Source organism: Micropterus salmoides, unplaced genomic scaffold, assembly GCF_014851395.1.
Source record: "Micropterus salmoides isolate LMB-PRFRI ecotype aquatic unplaced genomic scaffold, ASM1485139v1 Ms_hic_scaffold_13, whole genome shotgun sequence".
In the NCBI taxonomy this organism is placed as follows: Eukaryota; Metazoa; Chordata; class Actinopteri; order Centrarchiformes; family Centrarchidae; genus Micropterus; species Micropterus salmoides.
In genome coordinates this window covers 17397331-17422313 of record NW_024040374.1, presented here as the reverse complement: position 1 = coordinate 17422313, position 24983 = coordinate 17397331, and the positions used below count along the sequence as shown (strand labels likewise).

Here is a 24983-nt window from a genome sequence, read left to right as displayed (position 1 = left end):
GCAACATGAGAAACCTCCTCCCTTCTGAGGTGTATTTTATTTGCACATTGAAATCCAAAAGGAAATATCTCCTCATTAGCTTAAAAGGACTAGTTTGCATCACTAATTAGCTTTACTAACTTCAGCTCCTTCAGTCACTTCCGTCCTTTCTTTTCCAAAATCACTTTTTCAGACTGAAAACTGAAAAATAATTGAATCAGTCTGTACAGGACAGAGCTGCAGGCTACGTCAGTTTAGTCTAAGTTTGTACCTGATGTTCTCAACATTGGACAAGTAGGCAGTAATAAAATACAGCTTCCAGTTACTTTCTATAAATTGAGCTAATGTTAAGTTACATAGCAGCTGTGTAGCTGCTGTAGAAGCTTTCCTGCTCAGCTGAGCAGTCTGAAGAGGAGGGGAGATGTTAGCTAACTTAGCGCTAACCGGCTTCACTTTTCCAGCAGGTTGGAAACAACAGACTTGTAACAGACAACGTACATTTACTGCCAGAATATTTTCCTCTGCTCGCGTTCACCGTCACTTTCTGCCGCTCGGACAATCAAACACTCGCTACGCACCTCCTGATTTAGAGTTACGTTGCTGCTCTTATATCACCATCTGACACGTAGGTTCTGCAAGAACGAGAAGAGGAAGCGAGCCGAGCATTGAGTGCTGCCGTGCTCGCACAGTGTGCGAGTGTAAACATTTGTAGCGCATAGTTTAATGATCGTGGGAAATTTTAGTAGTGGCGGTCATGATTCAGCAGCGGCGCACCGCATATAGAGGAAACACTGGGCGTGTGAGGTCACAGATACATATGTCTGTGTTTTAATGCAAATCGTCAGTGAATGAGAGAGTGGACACAAACTGATGATACTTTACAACAGTAATGTGCTGAGAGGTTAGCAGAGACCAGGCCTGCTGACTCTGCATGCAGCAGCCAATCATTAATGCAATTGCACATATACCCTCACACATGCATATGTTGGTAAAATGATGCATCTTGTCCCACACATGTATGCAGCTTTTACTTTCACTTCCTGACTTTTATATCCAGCAGCATGAAAGCATGTTTTTTGAAAGAGAAAATACTAGCTGCTCAATCTTGACAAAAAACACAGCAACAGTGTGAAGGAAGCCTGAGGTTTGACAAGGTCCCCAACCACAGATCCCAGATCACGTTCCACAAATCCCCTGCTCATTGTTGTGCATTAGAGCTAGTAGAGAAACCTGATACTGGACTTTTGGTGAAGGGGAAGTGCTGTCTGTTCAGGTGAAACTTGCTTGTAATGTTGACACTGATTGCGAGCAGTTGTTATGAAGTTTGATTATTATTAGTCCTTTCCTCAGCTATCTAATTTATTATCCCATAGCATATAAGTGGGCAGCACTTTGGCCATCACATGACACGTGATCTATTGGTCTGTGTGCATCAGCACGTCATACATCATAAACACAGAGCTTGTATGCATTCACAAAACTGTCAGCCACACTGTTTCCCACACAGAGATTGTGCTTCAATTAATCACAATTCTTCCCTGTGATAGAAGTCTTTTGGTAATGTTTAGATTATAGCATGCCTTATTTCAGTGCCACAATACGTTCCTAACCTTGTGTGTCTGCAGAAAGGTAATGGTCTGATGGATTTGTGTACTGATGCTGAGTTGCCTGCAGTGTTGTTCCAACTTGTAATGCACTCAGCGGCAAGCTGTCCAGTTCACATTTCCTACTGACGTATTTGGTGGCTTGACGTTAAGTTTAGCAGCTGGCTCCATGTACCTGCCTTTTTGAAGCATGTGGACCTGTTATATTAACTATTTTGACACTAATTGAACATCTATGTTGTAGCATCATTCAGCAAATGTTATTTGTTAAGACAGCGGGCAGCACACAACACTGCCGGTGTGTTCAGAAACTCTCCACATTTGATGTATTCATTACTTAATGACACAGTTTGTAGAAGACACTGACATACACTACAGTTTAGTATGAGGATGAAGTTGTTGTTGAAGGGAGGAACAACAGGAGGGAGGGTTGTGCACTATAACATGATGAATCAGAGCCAAAGCAGCCACATGTATCATCCAGCTACAAAGCAGGATCATGAATCAGCTCTGTTTGCTGACTGTGACAGTCAGACTCTTCTGGGCAACTGGAATGTGCTATGAGGCCTTGACCGCTACAGAGCTGCTGTGGCCAGCCTGGTAGTCTTTTATAGAGATTATCTTTTCCCTTAATCAACATCACAAACAGACAACACAAAAAAAACAGATGCATCATAGAGTATTTAGTTATAGATGGGACAGACCCCCGTAGAGGCCTGAGTTAGTAGTTCCAGGCTAGGTAAACTATTCACATAGTTTGTTAATGGGTCCCAGGTATTGTAAAATATTTTTGGGGGCTTTTTGCCAATATTTGATAGAAACAGCTGAAGAGAAAGACACGACATGCAGCAAAGGGAAGTAGGCTGGAATCAAACCCCTGGACTGTGGTAAGGACTTATTCTTGGACATGGTCCACATGCTCTACCAGGTGAGCTAACTGGACTGACCCCAGATTTTGTAAAATAATAAAATAAAATAATGGAGCTATTGAGGGAGCATCAGCCTCTCAATCTTCTTCTTCTTCCTCTCTCTTTCTGTCTCACTTACTTGCCTCCAGATAGACCCAGCGGACAGGCTGTCATTAGACAAAAAACACACTGTCACGGCAGGTTTCACACTTGGCAGCTGTCTCTCTTCTAACAAGCACACTCTGTGTACAGTGTGTGAAAACCAAAAACTGAAGAAGAAACCCAAAGCTCATTTGGTCTGCTCATACACTTTTAGGCCATGTTTGTTTGTTTGTGTTATAGACTGTGTGTGTGTGTGTGTGTGTGTGTGTGTGTGTGTGTGTGTGTGTGTGTGGCTTTGAAGTCCACAGGATCACTCTAGAAGAAATCTTAAGATTATTAATTAGATCAGTTTCCCATCCCAGTCTTTCTCTCTCACGCTGTCTGTGGAATAGACTGGTAAATCCACATGGACTCAAAATCAGAGAGGGTGCAGCTTCCTATACTAAATGTGATCAGAATGGTTGATTTCTTGTTTGCCTCCACCCTCTCTCCCCCTCTGTTCACTTTATCTCAACTTTCTAACCTTTCTCAGATCTACTACATTCTGCCCTTTGCATTTTTTCTTCTTCGTCTTGTCACATGTGACAGCGATTACAGAGGTTGTTCTAGCAAAATTACTGTAGCCAACGTGTGACTCAGAGAGACTGCATGGACCATACTGTCTTCATCACACTTCAAAAGCCCCTGAAAGATGTGGCATTTTGGCAATGAATGACAAACATCTTCTGATAGGGATGTCTCCCCTCTGTAAAAATTCAGATTATTTAAAGGTTGTTTGAGTTGTTTTGGAGACTGTGATCAGCTATGACAGACAGTATATAGAGTCTTTAAAAGTCTGTGAAAGCCAAGTGAAATTTAAATATCTAAAAAAGTATTAAACCGTCTTATGTTATATATGTATATTACATAATGATAATGGTGATTTTAAGATCAACATTTTACTGAGATTTAAAGTGACCTATTTACAAGGCATTCTTAATGGAGAAATTAATTGTTGTATTTTTTTTTTTAAATCAAAGTGAATTAAAGATAAAATAAAAACAGGATTACATTGTTTGAATAACTGCAAAGGTCTATAGTCCTGCCGTATAACAATACCACCAAACCCAGCTAAGTTGGTTTGCCTTATTCCTTGCTGTAAGACCTACACATAGACTGTATGGTCCTACCTGAACCAAAAACCTAACCCTAATCCAGACATCAGATCATTATTTAACAACTAATTAGTGTAATGAGGCCAGTCTGTGGAGGCGTAATCACCGGCCTGGGCCGAGCTTCCCAGTCTTGTAGAAGATTCTGGCCTGTTTGAGATACAAACGCAAGTTGTGTCACTTGGCCTTGTAACCAGTGTTTAGCAGCGATTAGAGATGGGAATGAACAGGGATATCTCAATATGATACTGTACTGAATCTTAAAGTGCTCTTTTTATATATTTATAGGGTTTCTGTAACCCTAACCCTTCTGTAATTCAGTATCACAACTTATATTATTTCAGATTGCTGAAATTCTGGCATTTGTGGAACAGTTCATTGATATTTGACTTTTATTTTGAACGTAACTATTTTATATATTCCACAATACATCATTAATTTATATTGTATAATATTTTTGAATGGGCTGGACAGACTCACAGGGAGGTTTCCAGAGTCTGCTGTTTATTATTCAGCTACCTTTTGAAGACAATTGCATGACGATATGCAGACCAAATATATTAGTTACAGAGCCATTAGTTCACTAAAAAAGTATCTAAAGAAAACATTTTAGTATGTCATCAAATAGATTTTCCTTTCTTCAGCAGGCAACATTGCTGTCTGTCTATAAATGTGTGTTTTATGGTAGATTTAGATTATCTGTAGGTGGATAATTATGGTGAGTTCATAAACCACCGCCTGTTGATGCACACATACACAAACACACACACACACATGCATTTATACACCATAGTGTATCATTCGTCATTGCCAACGGCATGGATAGTAAATTATGAATGACAACCAGATGTCTTCTGGTTTGGAGCAGCTTGAGTGAATATCTTAACACTCCACTGAGACTGTACCTTTATTTGTCTACTCCTCTTTCTGTTGCTTTAACCATTGCAGACATTTTAAATTGTATTGTATTCACATAAAAGTGTTGTTCTTTCGCAGTGTGGGAACATAGATAATGGCAGAGACAGCGCTATAATAATTATATACTCCCCAGTATGGTAGTCACCAGATGCAAATAAAAACCATATGATGTGACTCATCACAAGCTTCATGTTCTCTGCTCATAGCAAAATGAAGAAGTGGATGTACAACTTTAAATACTTAGTTTACTGTATTTTGTGTGTGTGTGTGTGTGTGTACTGCTGTTGGCTGTTTCTGTTGTCTGGGCAGTAAATGTAACAGGGTAGGAAAATAATGTTCCATTTGTCCCTGCGGAGTGGACAAATGTACCATCTTCAGCCAGAATGGAACAGCATGGTGAATGAATGTTTGTGATACATGGGAAATGGCTCAGGAATTAGCCAATGCCAAATACAATTTTGCATGATACATTTTCCAAGTAGCCCAAGACGTTCATGTTGATTCATGTTGCTATCATGTGTTCAATATGATTAGGAAGCTCATTAAATGTGAATGAGGTGGATGAACACTGTTCTTGCAGCAGTCTCTCCTGCATTATAGTATGTTAGGCTTTCTGATCATTACTTTGGCCCAACTAAATAATTTGTACTCCCATTTACTGACTGATTTATAAAGCGATATTACAATTTAGACTTGAGAATAAAAAGTACCAGGACACAGTTTTGCCTGTGAACAATGTGCTCACTGTGGTATGTGAGGAAACGCCACTGTTTAGCCACAGATAACGAAGATATTTGTGTATTGCACATCACTACAGAGTTTAATCAAATACGACGAGCTGAAGACACTGTTATGTCGTTATTTACTACTTATTGTGAAACTGTGATCGATAAGGGTCCGTTGTTGTACAGCAGGTGATGGCCTCACAGTTTTCTCTGTGTTTTAAGGCAGGTGTGAAAATGTGCAGCTCTGTAAATGTTATGCTTTTTAAGGGCTAGCAGCTGATTTTAGTTTTTTGAATATCCCACTTTCACTGTAGTGTTGAAAAGCCTCGACAAAATGTATATACATGAATATACAGTCTATGGTTTTAACCTAATGCTTTTGCTCTGAAGGCCATGTTCATTTCACTTAACGGGCAAGTATAGGGTTAATGCCTTCAATGGGATTAACTAACCTGCTCCAAACAGGTACACCTGCTCTTGCTCTCGCTCTCACACACAAATAGTGACACATACTTTGTGTGCTGGAAAATCATGCATGCCCGCACAAACAAGTCAGAAAGGCTTTAAACCATTCCCTATTTGAATATAATTAATATGTTTATACAGCAGGAACTGAAACAGTTGTAGGTTTAGTTTTGACTCAGGTATTTGCCAGTTCCCTTGCTGCGAGAGCCAGATGAAGTCGTGTGTAATAGTTGCATTTACCATACCAATCAACTTACAACAGATTCAAAGACTTCAATGCTGTGTTTTATAGTATTAAAGATGTTTTGTGAACCTTAATTCAAACAATCTAATTCTAAAACGGCTTCAAGACTTTTTATGATCTGCAAAAGCCTTTATTTTACATTTCTCAATTTTTAATAAAGAAAGTCAGCAGGGGGCCTGAAAATTTGCTTAATATGTGATGGTCAGAAAAGTCAGTCAAATAGACACCTGCTGCAGACTGTCAGTCTCACAGATGGCTCATTCAGTCACGTACTTCTGTGCAAATGAGTTTGCTCAGTGGCGGCGGAGCATTTTCTAGTATGTTTGTTTATAATCAAATCAAGTTAAAATTTTCAGCCCAGTCTCTGGTTTTGGTATCAGTATACCATCAATGTTGGACTGGAGCAGTGAGTGTTTCTGGTGTGCCAGCTGTTCACCAACATCCACATGGAAAGACAGAAAACATCTTGTGCTGTTTGATCCTGAATTAGTCCGGTAGTCTGTTCTTTTTGTTGGAATGGAAAAAACTGTTTAACTGTCTAACTCAATGTCCATATCATTGGGCTCATTTCTCAAAAGAAGGTATATCTTTGTTTTCTTGCACACTTCACTACGGGTGCATTTTCAGACCTTGCATACAGTGTGAACATGTTAATAAAAATTAATCAGTATAAAAAGGGGTAAATATGGCATAGTACGAATTTTCTTCAAAGGCTGACCCAAAGATATGTATCATATGGCTCATCCAATATAAAATAGCAACTTCCACTACATAACAGTAACAATTAAGCCCTTTGTTTGCAGGGATGAGAATCATTGATTGTATTAAAAAAGTGGACGTAGTCACCGTGACGTCACCCATCGGTTTGTGGACTGATGCTTTGAAGCCTCGAGTTAGGCAGTTTGACTGCCGCCATGTTGATTTTTTGCAACCAGTGGCACCAGAAGTGATGAAATTTGGACGAAACGATGGTGCTAGCAAGCTTGGTTATCTAGGTGCATCTGTGCGTAAATTTTAGTGGCATCTAGTGGTGAGGGTTGTGAATTGTACCAACTGTCCAGTCTGCCACTGCCCCCTAACCTTTCAATGAGCGTAGGACAGCTACGGTGGCTGATGCAGCACAAAAGATGTTGTCTTCTGAGACAGCAGAGTAGCCATTCAAGAAATGAGATTACTTTGAGTAGATATATAAAGAAATTATATTTACTTAATTATTTAGTAAAACCATAAGTTATTGTGACTTGGCCACTGACAGATGGCATGGAAAATGTAAACAAAGAGTCTGTAACACTGTCACTGTTTCTGCACCACAGTCCATTATAAACCACATAATAAGATCATACAAACATTGACAAGGGAAACATGTTTATTCTGTCTGTGATTATGGTCCCTCACCAAAACTGCACGCCAGCAATTATATCTGGCCCGCAGTCAGATTATGGTGCTTTGAAAGCGGCAAAAAATATAAATAAATACATACTTTGATAGCAGTGCTGAAATAGATCTCCGTCATCACAGCAACAGTTACTAAAATAATCACTTCCTCTTTAGTGGTTTTATCTGCAAAATAAAAGGACAAGAACATTTTTTGCTGCAATGCTTTATTTCTTTTGCTTTTACTTTGAAACATTTTGAACAACATTAAAAGAGTCTGTAACCTGTTTGACACACCTCTGAAAGAGCCGTCTGAAAACGTTATTCTCCCAAATGTCCTCTGCCATGAGATGGAAATGAAAAGGCGTCCGTAGGTTGATGGATGTGGATCAAACACCGTGTGAGGGACCAAGCAGTTAGGCAAGAGGAGTCACAAGAAAATTTCAGAAAAGGGTTTTTATTTTCCGCAAAAAATCATGACAAAATTAAGATAAAGTTTGGGCCCGTAAAACAGGTCAAATAAACGGACCATAACTGAAGCTCTGAACATAACAAGCTCTAATATATCCGCGAGTGGCAATGATCGGGATCCAAGTAAGTCGCAAAAAATGCAACATGTGACATTTTCAGAGGAGAAGAACAGATACAGATGTCTTGAGAGATTAAAGTGATGAAAGAATTTGGACTTTGAGATAATTGGGGAAATGCAAACTTGATTTTTGCTGCATCACCTTGAGATAAGAGAGTGTCATTATATCTACGGGGCTACTGGGTGAAATGTTCAACCCACCTGCAACATTTTGTGTTTCAAAGGGTTAAAGTTTAAGCCGCACAAACACTTTTGGGCAGAGAAAATTAAGAAGAAAGTGTCACTCGAGCCAAATAAAATAGAGAAATTAGACTCACTATGATAGGAACAACCCTTTTTGTCAGCAAGTCTGACTCAGTCACCTGGGGATTTGAACCCTTGAACATCAGATCTCCAGAATAGGTGACTTACTGACTGAGCTACTGGTGAGAGACTGTTGCTGCACACCTTCTCACAAGTTGAGGTAGTGATGTCACATGTGCCAGACTTGGATAGTTTTGTCAGTTTAAACTTAAAACGCTTACAACAGTCAAGATGTTGGTGAGAACATTCTGAACAAAAATCACACATCATTCTGCTGGTTTTGTCTATTATTTTGGTGGCATTTGATCAAAACTGAGCAAAAAAGAAATTGTTGTGCATACTGTGGAAGTTATAGCAAGATACTGAATATCACTGCAGAGTCACTGTTTGACTGATCTAAAAATCCTTTGTGACACTTGATATCAGCCATCTAGACGATGACTGTGTTGATTTTAGTGTTTGATGAAAGACTTGTGGAGATATAGAAGCTAATTAATTTAGCATTATATATAGAGTGACTGACTTCTGAATTGACCATAGATTGCAGTGAGGCAAACGTTTGTTTCAGCTCTCTAGAACGTATGGATGATTTTCTTAGATTTTTTGTTTGGAATGAGAAATGTCTAGAAATTTACATTTGTTGTAATAAACCACGCTTGTTCAGCGAAGCTCAGACTGAGCATCTGAACAGACCCGTCAAGTTTGGTGACAATAGCTTAAGCCAGTTTTGATTTACGGGCATTTATGTAAAATTGTATGTAAATACACAAAAGTAAAAATTTATGAAAAAAAAAACAGATTGACGTATCAAAATTCTTTTGATAACTTTTGATCAGCGACATCTGTAGATGATCCTGCCTAAGTTTCAGGTCGATTGGCAAAACTGTCTGGGACGAGTTTGCAAAAATAGGTTTTAGATAAAAGTGATAAAAAGTCGTATAATTTGACATTTTTAGAGCAGAAGACCACTGGAGCAAATATGCAGATGAATCCAGAGATTAAAATACTGAAAGTTAGACTCAAACAAAGCCGTTTTCGAGATAATTGCAAAAACGCAAAGTTGATTGTTATAGCGCCAACATGAAGTGTCTGTAGATCCTCATTTTCAATAGATCCAAATTACACACTGGACCTGTAACTGTGATTTTAACCGGGATGCTAATTTTGGCTAGCTAAAAACAGGCTTAAAACAAAAATTACCGGAAAAAATGAACAGCCAACTCACAATACGCTTATTCAGTAGCGCTCATTAAATTCACACAGATCAGCGGATACGAGTCTCCTCTATCCTGATGTACAAGTTGCCATTGTAGTGACTTGTCAATCACAAGATAGTCCTGCCCTAAAGCAGACCTAAATGGGACCATAATTTACTAAATGAACATCTTGCTGTATTGAAGAAGACTTGAAACTAACGATTGAAATCATAAACTCATTAGGAAAGTGTTTACTGAGGGAATAAATCAGGTGAGAAGTAGAAGTATTTTACCATTATTTGTAATGGAACCCGGACTTTTTTTTGCAGAGGAGTCTCCCCCTGCTGGTCATTAAATATTATGGAGATTTAAGTCACTTCCACGTGGGTTCACTAATCATATCCGGAGGTTCCCACTTGGTGATCTGTGACTATGAGCTACAATGTAAGTGTACAGAAAGAGGGCCTATAAATGCTTGTTTCTTGCTTTTCACTCGGGATTTTCCATGTGCAGATGGAACTCTTCAGACGCAATTCATTACGAGACTTCATCAGGTTGATTCACCTGCTGATATAGATAAATGACATGTAGGAAGCAGGTTTTAAACCATCTAGTAGCTTGACCAAACTGGCACATTTCAGAAGAGCAGCGTTGAGTGTGTGTGTGTGTGTGTGTGTGTGTGTGTGTGTGTGTGTGTGTGTGTGTGTGTGTGTGTGTGTGTGTGTGTGCATATACGCGTGTGTGTTCCTTCTCAATATGATTACATTAGTGACTTCTCACTTGTTGAGTCACAAACAAATTAACAGCAAACTCATTTCCCAGCATGCATCACTGTTTGCTGTCATCTGCTTGCAGTAAGTAGACAGGATGTGTATGTGAAGAGGTCAGGCCATTACCCATCATTAATGACCTGGAGAGGTTAGGAGAGAGAGAGGGAGAGTAAGAAAGGACAGCCAGAAACCCATTTAGAAACGTGAGGAGAGAGAGTGCAACAAAGATACCCGCTGGATTTGAATCACTGACGTTGATGTGGTAATGTGGTATGCGCATTAACCCCGCCCCACACTTTAACGCTTCTTGACACGACTTCACTCCTGCATTACTGTTTTTCCTATCATACAGATAGCAGCTGTGAAACTTTGATAAAGCCTGTTGCTGTGTTAAGCTGTGGATAATGCAGCAAAGTCCATCTTACTGCTATACATTGAAAGCCAAGCCCACCACTAGTGAACCAACTACTTGAAGGACTCTGATGAGACCCTAGCAGACAGACATGTTTTAGCGATTTATTGCCCAGTTTGAGAAACATTTGACCAAACAATGTTAATTTGGTGGGATTAAGAATGGGGATGTCATTTTCCTACATAGCTAGCTACCTAGCTACATCCATGAAAAATGGCACGGGGGACAACGGTGGTTGAAGCCACTGCTGTGCATGCTGTTTTAAGTGTCCATACAGAAATAACTTTACATGATGAATGGAAAAATGTTAACTGCTCCAAGCAACCACTCCCTTAGCCTCCCTGTCAACTGAAAAAAGAGGACAGATATGTCACTCGCAATGGCTGATTAGTGGTAAAATAAAATAACCCCCCCCCCCAAAACTAAATATCAGTTAACTTCAACACATTCATTTTCTCTTCACAGAGGCAGATATTCTGTTTGAGGTGCGGTAGAATACAGAAAGAAAGGGGATATTTCCTATGGTGAAGAAAATGTCATTCTAACCTACTTAGAGCACCAATAGTCCAGAAGACACCTCAAATAGAGCTGTATAATGTTAATCACAGATAAATAGGCTACATTTACATGTATGTGTACAAATAGTCTGGAACTGGAGACAGAACTAGGTTTAAAAGTGACACTGAGACAGACAGAGTGACGTGAGATTGACCAGAGAGATCGAAGCCAGCCAGAGCTAAATGAACGAAAAAGGGTGAATGAGAGCACAAGCCTTATTGAACAGAGCCACACATGAGCCAGCATCCTGACTCACTGGCCCAGTTGACCTTCTTATGCAACAGGCCAGTGCAGTCCATTCGCCCTCTCTCATCACTTGCTTCCAGGAAGGGCAGAGGAGGGAGGTAGGGGGGCTGAGAACCTTTACAGAATGCAGGGTGAAAGGGAGAGCAATGGCGTGTAGCTGCAGATGTGCAGGGATAGAAAGAGGGAAAGGACAAATGAGGGAGGAAGGGAGATGGTTGGAGTTTTTAGCCGCACACCAGGGCAGCTATGCAGTATCCCTGCATAGTTTCTAAGGGAACCACACATTTGTCGTCAAGTCTCTTTCACACTGACTCTTTTCCTTTCATACACACTCTGCCACTGTGGTTTCTTTTTTGTTTTAAGGCTGCTTCTCTCTGTCAGAGAGAGGGGGGGCTTTTGAAGGGTCGCAGGTCCCAGCTGAATGTAATTCAAAGCCTTGTCATTTAGCTGACAGAGGACAAGTGGATTATTTCAGTGTCCTTGACCCACTACACTCTGTAGGCTGGCATAGAAAAGTGAAGTGTAGATGGAGTGGGTGGATGGGACCCAATGTGGGTGGGCTTGCTGGCACAGAAGGACAAGAAGGGAGCCATTGGCATGCTGTTATATAATCTCTCAGAATCTGCATTTAAAACAAAGATTTTGTCCTTGTTGTTTTGCTCGCTTAAAGACCAGGACCAGAATATAGAGAAACCACCTCTATCCAAAATTAATCAGGAAGCAAAGACATCACATTTCCCTAACAAATACCAGTTACTGAACAACAAAGACATATCTGCTATCAGCTAGTCCGTGGTACCGGGTCACTGTCGGTAGTGGATGACCAATTTCTGCTTTTTACCTGCAGGAATAGGCTTGGGAAAGATTTGGAAGAAACTGGAAGTAATCAGTAGCTCACTGTTCCCTGTATAGTGATGCTGGGTGATAATCCAGACGTAGCACTGCATTAAAAAATGCATGTGGCTGCTTTGGTGGGGGTGTGGTACTACAGGTACTGATTAGAAGAGGAAATGGGATCCAGGATGTCAAGTTTGAGTAATAGATGCATGAGTTTGACAGTTCATCAGACGACAAAAGACTGCATAGCGGTTTATGGTACTATGAGGAATACAGTACTCTGTAATGTTATATACAGTTATATGTATGTGTATTCTCTATCACAGAAATCAGAGTAAACTGTAGAATTCTGCATTTGTGTTTAGAAGTCAAATACTGTACCAGCAATGTACCTTTTCAGTAGCTATAAATAGCTGTAACCATATCGTAGTATATTTGTAGTACAGACCAAAAGTCATGACAACCATCTTGTGGCTGAGTGTTATTCTTCTAGTTTCCAAAGTAGAGCAAAAGATGAAAAAAAAGAACAAAAAAAGCCAACTTCAACTTGTCTAGTGCAGGCCCGGTACAGTCTGCAGAAATACAGCACTGTAAAACACTATTTCATAAGCAAACTGTGTCACTACTCACATGAGTTTAGTTGCAGTGTAAACCCGGCCACATGACTGTAGATGACACAGAGGAGATGACATGGAAGGATCGCATGGAAAGAGTGAAACACTGGGGACAAGAATATAAAGAGAAATAGAACAGATAGTATGTGGAGGCATTAGTAAGAGCTGCACCAGCTGTGAGACAGCAGTAATGGCGGTTAACAAGTAGGATATGAGCTGCAGAGGCATGGCTGGTGTTTGCAGTAACCTCTATCAGCCTTTAGTGTGTTTCAGCCTTTGTGAGTGTGCATGACTGTGCTTATATTTGTGTGAATCGGAGGAGGGTGATGTGGTGGAAGACTGAGGGGGTATGCTGTGTACCGACAGCTGGCTTCTATAAATAAATGTCGCAGGCAGGGGGGAGACGCGGGGGTGAAGAGATAAAGAACGAGGGAGTTGGGAAGAGTGACAAATAAAGGGGGAAGGAGGGGGAGAGAACGGTGGGAATTGAGGGAGGAGAAGGAGGATGGGAGTGCTGATAGAGAGGGACTGATACAGATGTACTGAGAGACTTCAAAGAATGTGGTGCGTGCCCTGCACTATGGTCATGCCACCTTTGTCTCAACCAATCAGTAGCCCTGGGTGGGATCATGGATTATGGCCACAAATTATATTGCTGTTACATTTTATCTCACATCAGTGTTGCCACATCAGCTTCCTTCCCTGTCTTGTTTTTACTCTCTTATTTGTGACGCAGGAACTCCATTAAATCCAGGAAACTGCACAAAAAAGAGACAGAAACAAAGACAAGGGCAGAGGGAAAGAGAAAAAGAATGAAAAAAGACAAGAGACAGACATGAAAAGCATCAGAAAGAATAGAAATAGTTTTATGAATCCCTTTGAATGTGACTTTAAGACCACATGGTTTACATTTAGCCATAGCAACGCTCCCTCCATTAATTTGTCATGTAATTGGTCACTGAGCCTTGGTAACAACGGACTGAGACGTACTGTATCACTGACACTGGAAACTTTCACTTTCCTGCCTCCTGTTACACCATTTCATTGCCTTTCAAAGTGGCCTGTGTGTGTGTGTTGCTTTTGTTTATGAGGCAGTGAGCTGGGTTTGGTTTCCTATCTTGTCATAGCTATGAAACTATGACACCTGCCTGTCTTGCTGCTTAAAGCTACGGCAGGCAGTTTATTACAGAAGCAATTTTTGTTGAACTTTACATCCTGTCATCCTGACAGCAATCAATAACCCCCCTTTAATTTCTTTAAATTGAATAATTATGATTCCAATTTGTTTTTGCTGTCAGAACAGAGATAGAGGCTGAATGAGTGAAAAGTAGAGGCAAAATTGGGAGTGACAGGGCAGTAAGATTAGGGAGGTGAAGGAGGAAGATGAGATGGCCCCACTAGCAAGTAGGTGGGGTCATGTTATCACGCTACATCAGGACGTCAAAAGGCTTCTCTCCGACTTCCTCTATCTCTGCTTGTATAGCAAACCATAATCAGACATATGAAAGACACATTTCTGTGGGCAGACATTGGTCACATGCTGTTAATGTACAGTAGCTTACTGATGATGGTGGGTGTATACTCTTACAGAGAGGGAGGGAGCACGTGTTACTTGAGTTCAATACTTCTTTGTAGTCTGTGTATCTGTAATCTAGCATCTTAACAGTATCCTGACACTGTCAGTAGTACTGGCAAAAGGCCAACAGTGGGTAATCTTACACTTGATACCAATATCTCAATATAAACCACTATATAAATGACTAAACAATCATCTGAAGTTTATTGCTAAATAAAGTGTAGACGATTTTGTCAGTCTCCAAACTATAGACATGATTTATCTTCTTAAAAATTTACTATTATTGGTTTAAAGTTTGTAATTTTGTATCAGTATAAAGTTTTTTCTGATGGTCTGCTTTTTGTTTGTTTGTTTTTTAAAAACATGCTCAGTGAGGAAACAAATACTTCTTATACTAGGTCAGATACAGAGGGGGAAAAGAAAAAGGAAAAAAAGGAGGAAACTATTCCTGCTGTACCTCTGCACATACACTTCACTTATCTTTCAACCCAAAATATGAACAAACAGCATGTCAGCTTTTCAAATGCTGCCTTGTTAGCTGTTTTTTTCACTTTGCATTGTGTCTTGAATGTTCAGCTCTACTACTGTTTATTTTAAAGATAATCTCGAACACTATCCTTTTTGATGTCTTCATTCTAACTTACATTTAGGCCAATCTGTTTTCTGCAGCCAGTGTTTGTTAGTTCAGAAAAATGTGCCTAGAATTGTTGCAACAGTTACAATCCCTCTAAAACAAAACCATCTGTGGTCCAACCAGCCAAAATCCTGAGATTTCTCTTTAAATGTCCCTGTTCATTCTTCCTGTCACAATTGTATTAAAAGGATTGTTTGCTTCACCACACATATTGAATTGAGAGCCTTCTGTAAAAGAACACCATCTAAATTAATCAGTTAACGGTCTCCCAGCAGTTCACCCAGTTGCATGCCTAAAGAAGCAGCTAAAGTCTGAGTGTGGCTTCCTCACACTTCCTCTGCTCTGTCTGACTCTGGTTCCTCTCTCTTGCTCTGTCCCTGCAGCCTCTAGCACAGTGGTGCAGGCTGCTGCCCAAAGATGCTGCCAAGATGCCGGAGAGTGCGTGGAAGCTGGTCTTCTACACCATGTCGTGGTCATACACCACCTACTTGCTCTTCTTCAGCTCCTACTCCTTTTTCCATGACCCGCCCTCTGTCTTTTACAGTAAGATAAGACACCCGTGTGAACAGATAATGTGATGTCACTTATTTATATTTAGCAGTTCATGCACCAGTCGTCTTTAAGTTTTGTTAATTGAATGACTCTGCTGAAAAGACAATTTAACAGTTTAAATAATCTTTTAATACCGGTATGTTAAATTGAAATTTAATTTACAACTCTTAATTCCTTGAAGTATTAGCCTGTATTAGAGAAATGCTGACCTCAGAAAAAACATGTTTAATATGTAACTGAACCAGTTTCTTATCTAACCTCTCAGGGTAGATTAGGAGATGAAATGATTTTAATCTAATGAACCAACAGGCAGCACGGCCTAATCCTTAGAGACTCTGAGAGGGTAAAATGCTACTTTGAGTATTCAAATAGAGAGATATTTATGGCAGTGCATACAGGATATGCAGTCTGCTGATTTATGCTGAGCCTTGAATTAATCACTCTTTCCTGTTATTCAGTAATCAGTGATGCTGTTATTGATAGAAAAACCCAGAAACCTTTATTCACTAAGTTCATTATTACCATTGGCCCAGCATTAAAAATAGAAAGTTCAAGTTATACTCTTTGTATGGTCATCCACAGGACAGAAATTATGTAGCAGCAATCCAAATGAGAGCAAAGTGTTGTAATAGAACACAAAGTTTTGCATCAACATTTAAAAGAGATGATCTGCATAATTGAACTTAATTGAGAATAGAGATGGCTATCACTGCTAATGGGGGATAGATGCGCAATGGGGATTCCATTTATAATCCAGATACGTCTGTTATACTCTATTTGCCTCTTCATCAGACATGGAGGTGTCAGGGCTCCGGTCCAACTCTATCACACTGAGTGGAGCTACCAAAGGCTGGTTGACAGCGCCAGGTTCATCTTTAATAGCTGCATCACCTCTAATAGCTGTCAGCCTGAGATGTGTACAGAGGCAGTGTAATGTGGCTTGACGGTTAGGGAGAGAGAGAGAGATGGTAAGAATTTGGAAACTTCAAATTAACAGCAGCAGAAGAGAGGAGGGGCCAAGTTTCTTTATTCTGAAGAAAAAATAAAATAAAAATAAAAGATTAAGACTCCAGAAGACAAAAAAAAGTCTCCCGTTCCCATGCCTCCCCTTGGCAGCTCTTCTGTTGTGATCCCTCGAGCAGCCTTGGAGCCCCTCAATGTTTAATGACGGAAGGTCCAATCAATAAACATTACACAAGGCCTGAATGTAACCCCATGCCACTAGAGACGAACCTTACTCAAACATCGGAGGAGAAAGTTTCCGTCCAACATCTGATACGGTTCAGAGACATAGCTCAGTAGCCTTAACGTACATTTGGCATGTTTAGCCTGTGGTACTTTAGAAACCCTTATTAAATTCTCTTGAGATTAAACCTGATCCCTTCAGCCTCCTCCTCATACTAACTACCCCAGCTGACTCTTCACATCTGGTATCCCCCTCCACCCCCCGTAAGTCACTGTATATAGCTCAGTATCTGGAGATATGATGTATTATGTATTTGTGTCCAAATGGGTGCATGTGTGTATATAACAATGATTCTGCTGTATATACAACATATTCATCATCTACACAGTCCTCTATTACTTCTCTGTGGGTTGGACCTTTATAGTGTCTGTAGTTTATAGATTATAGTGTCTTTAAATTAAGGATAATTAATTTTAAATGTAATAAATTATTTATTAGGTGTATGGTTTATTTAACAGGGACAATTAGTGGACAGTCATTTACTGTCCCAGAGTTACCTAGATAGCAAAATTTCATGAGCAGTCCCTGGGCGGGCAAATCCACAAAAGAATAATGAAATGTTATAATTCAGACAGGGGTCCATATAATAAACATTACATCATACAAAACTAAAAGCACTAACAAAAATGATATTGAGTATATATATATTTAGTACTTTGTGGTTAATGGTCACATGATCAACTAGTCTTAAATCCAAAAATCCTTTTGCAAATCTACTTAATCGTTAATTGACTAGTCATTAAAACACAGAATAATGAAATAAAATAATTGCCACATTAAATCATTGTATTATTTTGCATTTAAAAATAAAAGCTGTGTGTTAAACGTGTGTTAAAAATAGGCCATTTAGTGATTGAATCCAAAATCAGAGTTGAGTTGTCTTAACATGTGCCTCCTTCACTTGAGCTTGCACTGAAGCCTGAAGTAAATAGTTGCCTGTTTCCAGTTCTGTGATAGTTGATAATCACCTCCTTCATTTTGTTGTTTGAACAAGAGTCTGAGACACCCTACTACAGACAACAGGAACACAGATAACAAGAAGAAATATAATACAAAAAGGGAAAGGGAGTGCATACTTCAAATGCTGCTCTACTCTGTGAATGCACTGTAATAATAGTTTTTAATCAATTATGTATCACAATGCATATATTGATAGCATATTATGGTGAATGGCTGATGGCTGCAATCATTTTTGAAGGACTATGTATGTGGATGTGTATTGAGTATAGGTCAGAGTTGCTCTAAAACCAATGAGTTATGGCTCTTTAAATGTTGCTGTTGTGCCATCTATAGACAGAATGTCATCAAATGTATGGCTACAACATAAAGTAAGATGGTATAGCAGGCTCATCCACATTTCATATACCAACTTTGGCAAATCCTGTACAAACTTATAAGACACTTCATGGAAAAAACAAAGAGCTTTACTAATGGACACATAGTAGCGTTGTGATATGCACCAAAAAGGTAGCAGCTTTCTTGACCAGTGGGTAAACTTTTCATCAACTTTTAATTGAAATCTATTCTGTTTGATGTTTCCTGCTAACAAACGACAAATAAATACGAATGTAAACATAACCTCTTTGGTGATGGTAATTAAAACAAAAAGACTGCATGTATTTCTGAAGGTAAAAGGTGCAAATCAAATGTTGTCATTTATCTCTTTAATTCATCATCATCTTGACTAAAATTGAATTAAGTTGGTGAGTTGATTTTAAAGTAAAAGCTGACATCCTTTGTGTGCTCTCAGTGTGTGTCAGGCTGTAACGTCTGCTCACCTTTCCTTCTCCAGACTGGAAGAGCGGTATGTCAGTGCCTGTAGACATCGCCATAGCCTACCTGATCCAGGGCAGCTTCTACGGCCACTCCATCTATGCTACAGTCTACATGGATGCGTGGAGGAAGGACTCAGCTGTCATGGTGGTGCACCACATCATCACGCTGGCACTCATTAGCTTTTCCTATGCCTTCAGGTATTTATGTCTGGTCTGATGTTGTGCCTGTAAAGTCTAAAAATATCTACTTGTGAATCATCTAGATTTTTGATGAGCATAAAACTGTTCATCACACAAAGGAATTATTTTTATAATTCAGCAGGTGTTCTGTCTGATAGTGACAATTTTATTTCAAACCACATCAAGAAATACAGACATGTGTTATGAACTACACTCTGGTAATTGTAGTCCATTAACACGTTTTCAGCTCCAGACAATAGTCACCTACAAAAAATCCAAAACAACAATTTACTTGGTTTATTTTGTTGTTAATGTTTCGGTGTGAACCACTCAAACATAAGCATTTGAACAACAATGTAATAAACAGTGTGGCGTTCATCTCTCTGCCTGCATATAAAATGATTATACAGAAAATGGATGGGAATGCTGCAGAAGGTTTCCATTTTGAAATAAATTCATAGTAAATTATATAACAAAAACATGCATTCAAAACAAACTGCATCAAGATTTATACTTGACTGACAATATCCTACTTACAACTTCAATTTTGCTAAACGGGTTTAAGAAAGGTTGCTGGTTTGATCCTTAACAGGGCTGTAATATACTCATACTGTACTCTACGTTCCCTGCCCCTCAGATACCACAACGTAGGAATTCTGGTGTTGTTTCTCCACGACATCAATGACATCCAGCTGGAGTTCACCAAGCTCAACATCTACCTGAAGGCCAGAGGAGATGGCTATCACCTGCTCAACGATGTGCTGTCCAACATGGGCTCTGTCAGCTTCAGCATCACTTGGTCAGGCTCAACAAAAACACACACACACACACACACTAGTACTCATTTTCCGTTTCTCCCCCTCTCTTTGTCACGGTTGAATGTTTTGTAGTCTTGATGACAGCTTCATTCACTTATCCACTGATAGAGATACTAAAGATGAATAGACATGAGTAACATTTCTATTTCTGCTGTCTATTATGTTTCTGTCTCCATCTCTCTCAGGTTCTGGTTCCGCCTCTACTGGTTCCCTCTCAAAGTGCTGTATGCCACATGTGTGTCCAGCCTCCAGTCTGTCCCAGACATCCCCTTCTACTTCTTCTTCAACGCTCTTCTCCTGGTGCTGTTGCTCATGAACATCTACTGGTTCTTGGTGAGGAAACCCAGAAAGACTGTATGTATGTTTGTCTTAAAAACTGCCACAACAATGACACAATCTCTTTCCTGTCTCCCGACGCCTCTGGTCTGTGTAGTTCATAGTGGTTTTCGTGGTGAAGGTGCTAAAGATGAAGGAGGTAAATGACGTCAGGGAGTACGATGACGAGGACGGCAGAAAGGAGGATGCGGGCCTGCTCAGAGACCCTCAGGCAGAAAACAACGATGATGATGCTGGACATCACATCTCCCAGGGGTGAGCAGCACCAACATATCCTACAACTGACACAGACTTTAACTCAGGGTGGAAAAACACCACCAGCCAGCTGCTGGCAGCTTTTCACTGTAAATGTTGAGTTTGTTTTTATTAGCGGCAGCTTCGGCAGGAAAACCAAACCAACCGTTTAAGGTGCTATGTAGAATTTCCACATCAAGAAATAATTTTTTTAAAAGACATGTCATTACGAAGACATGAACTACAGTAAAGAGTAGGCCAGTTGCAGTGACACAATTTTCTGATGCTAATGGCTGACCTAATACTACGAGACAGAGAACTGGGTTTTATCAAAATAAATATTTCATAATAGTTTAAAGTTGATTTAAAATGTTTGAGAGAATGTTAACACACACGCACACACACACTAGGACTAATTTTCTGTTTCTCCCCCTCTGTTTGTTCTCTGTCACAATGTTTTGTAGTCTTGAAAGCTTCATTCACAGCCAGATAACAGTTTGAGTATTCTGCAGCCATGCTAGCAGCTCTCAGACAGTGTTGTTTGGCGCAGCAGCGTTTTGAGCTAAATGCTATCACAATGACAATGCCAACATGCTGATGTTTCGCAGGTGTAATGTTGACTGTGTTGATCATAATAGTTTAGTGTGTTTACATGCTAACATTTGCTAAGTAGCACTGAACAAAAAGTACAACTGAGGCTGATGGGAATAATGTTAGCAACTAGCTTGGCAATTAAATATGTCTCAGTATAAAAATAAATAAACTTGCCAGCAGAGGGGCTGTATATTTAAAAATGTCAAACGCAGGGCTTGCAAAAATGAATTCCACTGACATGAGTTTGATACCTCTCAATCATGGTCTCATTAGCTAACAGTATTAACGCTTCTTAAATGTACAATCATACATTCATGTTGGAAAATGGTACACAAAGCACATTTCTCGTTTAATTAATCATTGTTTGAATGTTTTTTGTATCTTAAGTCAGTTTTGGCTGGTAAAATAGTAAATTTGACCAGTTTTGTGGACAAACAAGTCAGTGTCCTTCCCTTCTCCAAGCAGATATTATAGTAATTTTTATATTTTAAAGGGGACCTATTATGCTGCATTTCCAGCCCTATATTGTAGTTCTGTGACTCCTGTATGGTGGCTTTGCATGATTCCAAGTTCACAAAAGTATTTTCTATCTTATACTGGCTCTTCATGTTGGCCCTCATTTCAGCATCTGTCTGAAACAAGTTGTTTATGCTTCTGTTTCTTTGAGCATAATAGGGACCTATTATGCTTTTTCACATTTTCTAGCAACTTTTATATCGAGATTTACAAATAGTTTGTTTTAATCCATAGAGCTTTTATATACTTCCAACAAAGCCATTGTTTTGCATAATAGTGGCCTCTTCTAAGATTTTACAACTCCACCAGGTTAAGAATATCTTTTTGCACTTTCCCCTCTACTGAAGGCAGATGTACAGAAGAGCAGATCTCCCACTGAGCTTGTGTAACTAGCTGCCCTCACAGGTAGATAGGATCAAAGAGCCTGAGACCATATGGAGATGTGATTATGTGGCACTCCTTATCTGCCCGGCCTTGAACCCTGCTGATATCCTCTCTGCCTGCTAATGCCTTACATCATATGCTGATCGCCTCACCTGGAAAGCTCATTCTCATCCTCTCCTTCTCAGTTCCGTCCTGTCCGATACTGCTTCGCTTTCAGTTACCATTACCCTCTGCTGTCTCTCTTTTGTAGGAAGCAAGTGCAGAACGGGGTCACCAAGGACAAGCATCTCTAACAAGCTCTCCGTCGCCACCACCTGGCTCTAGGCTACAAGTACAAGCAAGACAAGAAGCCCTCCTTGGACGGCTCACGCTTAAATATGTGGCTGAAAAGAAGAGTGTCACAATAAGAAAGGAAGGAAAATAGCTAAGTTAGGCCGCAATGAGTTTTGACTCTTTCTATTTGTTTTAGAACATTTAATTTCATCAATGTAATTTTGTTTTCAGTATTATTTTGTTAGAGCGCTGTGAATGTTATTCCGGGTGACTTTTTGTCCTATTGTTGCTAACTTTACATTTGATAGATTCAGTAGAAACAAGCCAGTTTGAGTAAGAGTTGGACTGTGATGGTCACATATGGCAGTACAGGGTGTCACCTACCCAGACAAGGAAGAGGTTTAGACCTGTAGTGGTTCTGTGAATTCTTTATGGATAAGCTGTGTTTGCAGTCATGTTTGCTAATGGATTCCTTTCCTCCCTTTAACCTCTGTCCATCCTGTCTGACTCCAGACATGAAGAGAAAAAGGTTAAAAAACCTGATTTAAATGGGAAACCTTGCGTTGCTCTCATGGTTGCAGTGATGCAGGACAGAGCCTGACTGGCACTGTCAGGTGGTGTTTGACCACACGTATTGATTTCAATATCAGTGGTGGGAATCGCACAGCTCTGGCCCCCTGCATCCATTAGTTTAAATTAAAAAGCCACACTGGTGCTTCAGGATGTGGCGAGTATGGATGTAGCTCTCACCCTCAAAATCCTTAGTTTCACAACATTTCACCTCTCACTTTGATTTCTTTTGACATTGTCTCTTGTATTGACGATCAACATTAGAAATTCATTTGGCATTCTTGTTTAGAAAAAGCTTTTGTTTTTTGTTTATTTTTCCTGTTTTACAAAGCATCTGTTGCTGCACTGACATGAAGGCATACAAGCTGATTGCTGGTTTAATGACAGCAAATAGCTAGAATTTGTTGACTGTGTTTCACTATCATCCTCATGATTTAATTTGTTCAAACAGTATGGATTTTAATAACACTCATGACTATTTTATAAGTTTGTGGGCGGTGACCATCATGTTCACAGAAAAATTGGAACCCGGAACTTGTGTAAAGATGAAAATCAGTATGCATCATGTATACGCACCTTATGGTATTCAGGAATGAATGACATCGAATTATTTTGGAAATGCTATGTAATCATGTCTATTAATGCCTAAAACTCATCCCTAGTGATCTTTTTTTGAAGCAGCAGCGACCACTGAACACACATAATGTTGACTGACATACAAATACAAACCAGTGTGTGATAAACCTTAAATGATGAATCTCAGACACATTAAAACATGTGAAGGAACCAGATTAATGTCTATTTTTTCCTAGAAATTCCACATTTTTAAGATTTGGATGTCATCTGCAATGGCGAACACGGGGGAAGGGACCTGTTTCTCCCGAGCGGTTTCTCTGGATCCTGCTGGTTTACTGTGTGTGTTAGTGGAAACAGCTGCTGCACCTGTAGAGAATGAGGGATGTTCCTGTTCTTCCTACCGTCTCGATCAAATTCAAGCTCTTTGTTTCGATGAACAGCATGGTTGTGCTGCTGGAGCAGGACGCAGATATCGTCTGTCCGTAATAGAAGCATCCGTTCAGTTGTAGTTCAACAGTTTGTCTTCCACCATCCCCTCTTTAGCACTTTGGGGGAAGTTCAAACTAACCTTTAATTTTACATGAATTATCACTATTATTTCTGTAGTTCAGGTTATTATTGTTGATTTGATTTTTTAAATTGCTGCTGGGTTTTTTTTCCTCTGAAAGCACTGTTGGTATTCCAGATGTGTTGTTTTTTTCTGCTGTGTATGTGGCGGTGATAGTCTCAGATCAGGTGTTTCCATGGACCAGTGAGAGTCATTCTGTTCGTCTACGTCAGGATTTAGATCTCCCTTTTAATCTGAATGCTGGCTCACACTCATTTTACTGTAGTCATTATACAGAAAGTAACAAGGCTTATCCAACATGTCAGTGTGTATAATGTATCAGATGTTCAGAGTCCAGTGGTTTTACTGGCATGGTGTTCTGGCAGGAAGTGGCCTCTGAGGTCCTCCCTGCTCAACTGTGAGACTTGACTATCTATAGTTTGCTGATATTTTTGTTATAGGATGACATACGACAGGGGAGTGAAGTTTGCAGTACACCCACAGAGATCTGTGAGATGGTTTAGGTGTGACTCATCCCTCAAGTCTAGTTTGGTACTGTGTGAAAAAAGGTGCACCTTCAATCTCTCCCATTGTGTCCGGTGATGTGTGAACGGGTAACTACTATAGGGGTGGGCGATATGACTATATAAATCTGCTGTACTGTTTACACCCTGTATTCGGCCATTGTGGGTATTGTTGTAAATCAGTGGAGCTGTTTAATGGCAATTTTGGACTATATAATTTTTGTATCCAAAGTACTGTTGTCTTGTGAGGTATTTACTTTCATGGATTACCCAAAAACAGCTGCAGCAACTATCAGGTGTGTACTAGATAATTGAATTTTTTCAGAAAATGTACACCATGCTTCCCAGTACAATGATATGAAACAACTTATATCGTGAAGGAGGATTATATCCATGTCACCCACCCCTAACCATAATGCAGAAGGGATGAAACTATCCGAAGATAAAAACATTTTGAGATTATGAGTTTTCTTTCTGTACAGATTTGGCTTTTTCTTAATTTGCACGTACGATACAACATTGGCCTACAGTTCAGGTCATCTTTGGTTTAAGCTGTTGGAAGCATGTTGCATGTGAAGCTCAGTTCAGTCAGACAACTCCCCTGCAACAGAAGTTTGTGAATGTACAGACTTTGTATTTGATGTCTGTTTGGT

At 39.8% G+C, this 24983-nt stretch overlaps 1 protein-coding gene across 1 annotated transcript in view; it reads left to right on the top strand.

The window, feature by feature from the left end:
• The window catches only part of cers1 (ceramide synthase 1), a 28860-nt gene extending 5386 nt beyond the window's left edge, over nucleotides 1-23474 (top strand). The window contains exons 2-7 of the mRNA XM_038715879.1: nucleotides 15589-15748; nucleotides 18796-18976; nucleotides 19596-19757; nucleotides 19962-20109; nucleotides 20210-20367; nucleotides 22091-23474. Of these exons, the coding sequence (XP_038571807.1) occupies nucleotides 15589-15748; nucleotides 18796-18976; nucleotides 19596-19757; nucleotides 19962-20109; nucleotides 20210-20367; nucleotides 22091-22133 (852 nt within the window). The 3' untranslated portion in view covers nucleotides 22134-23474. The remainder of the gene's footprint in view (nucleotides 1-15588; nucleotides 15749-18795; nucleotides 18977-19595; nucleotides 19758-19961; nucleotides 20110-20209; nucleotides 20368-22090) is intronic.
• The last annotated feature ends 1509 nt before the right edge of the window (nucleotides 23475-24983 follow it).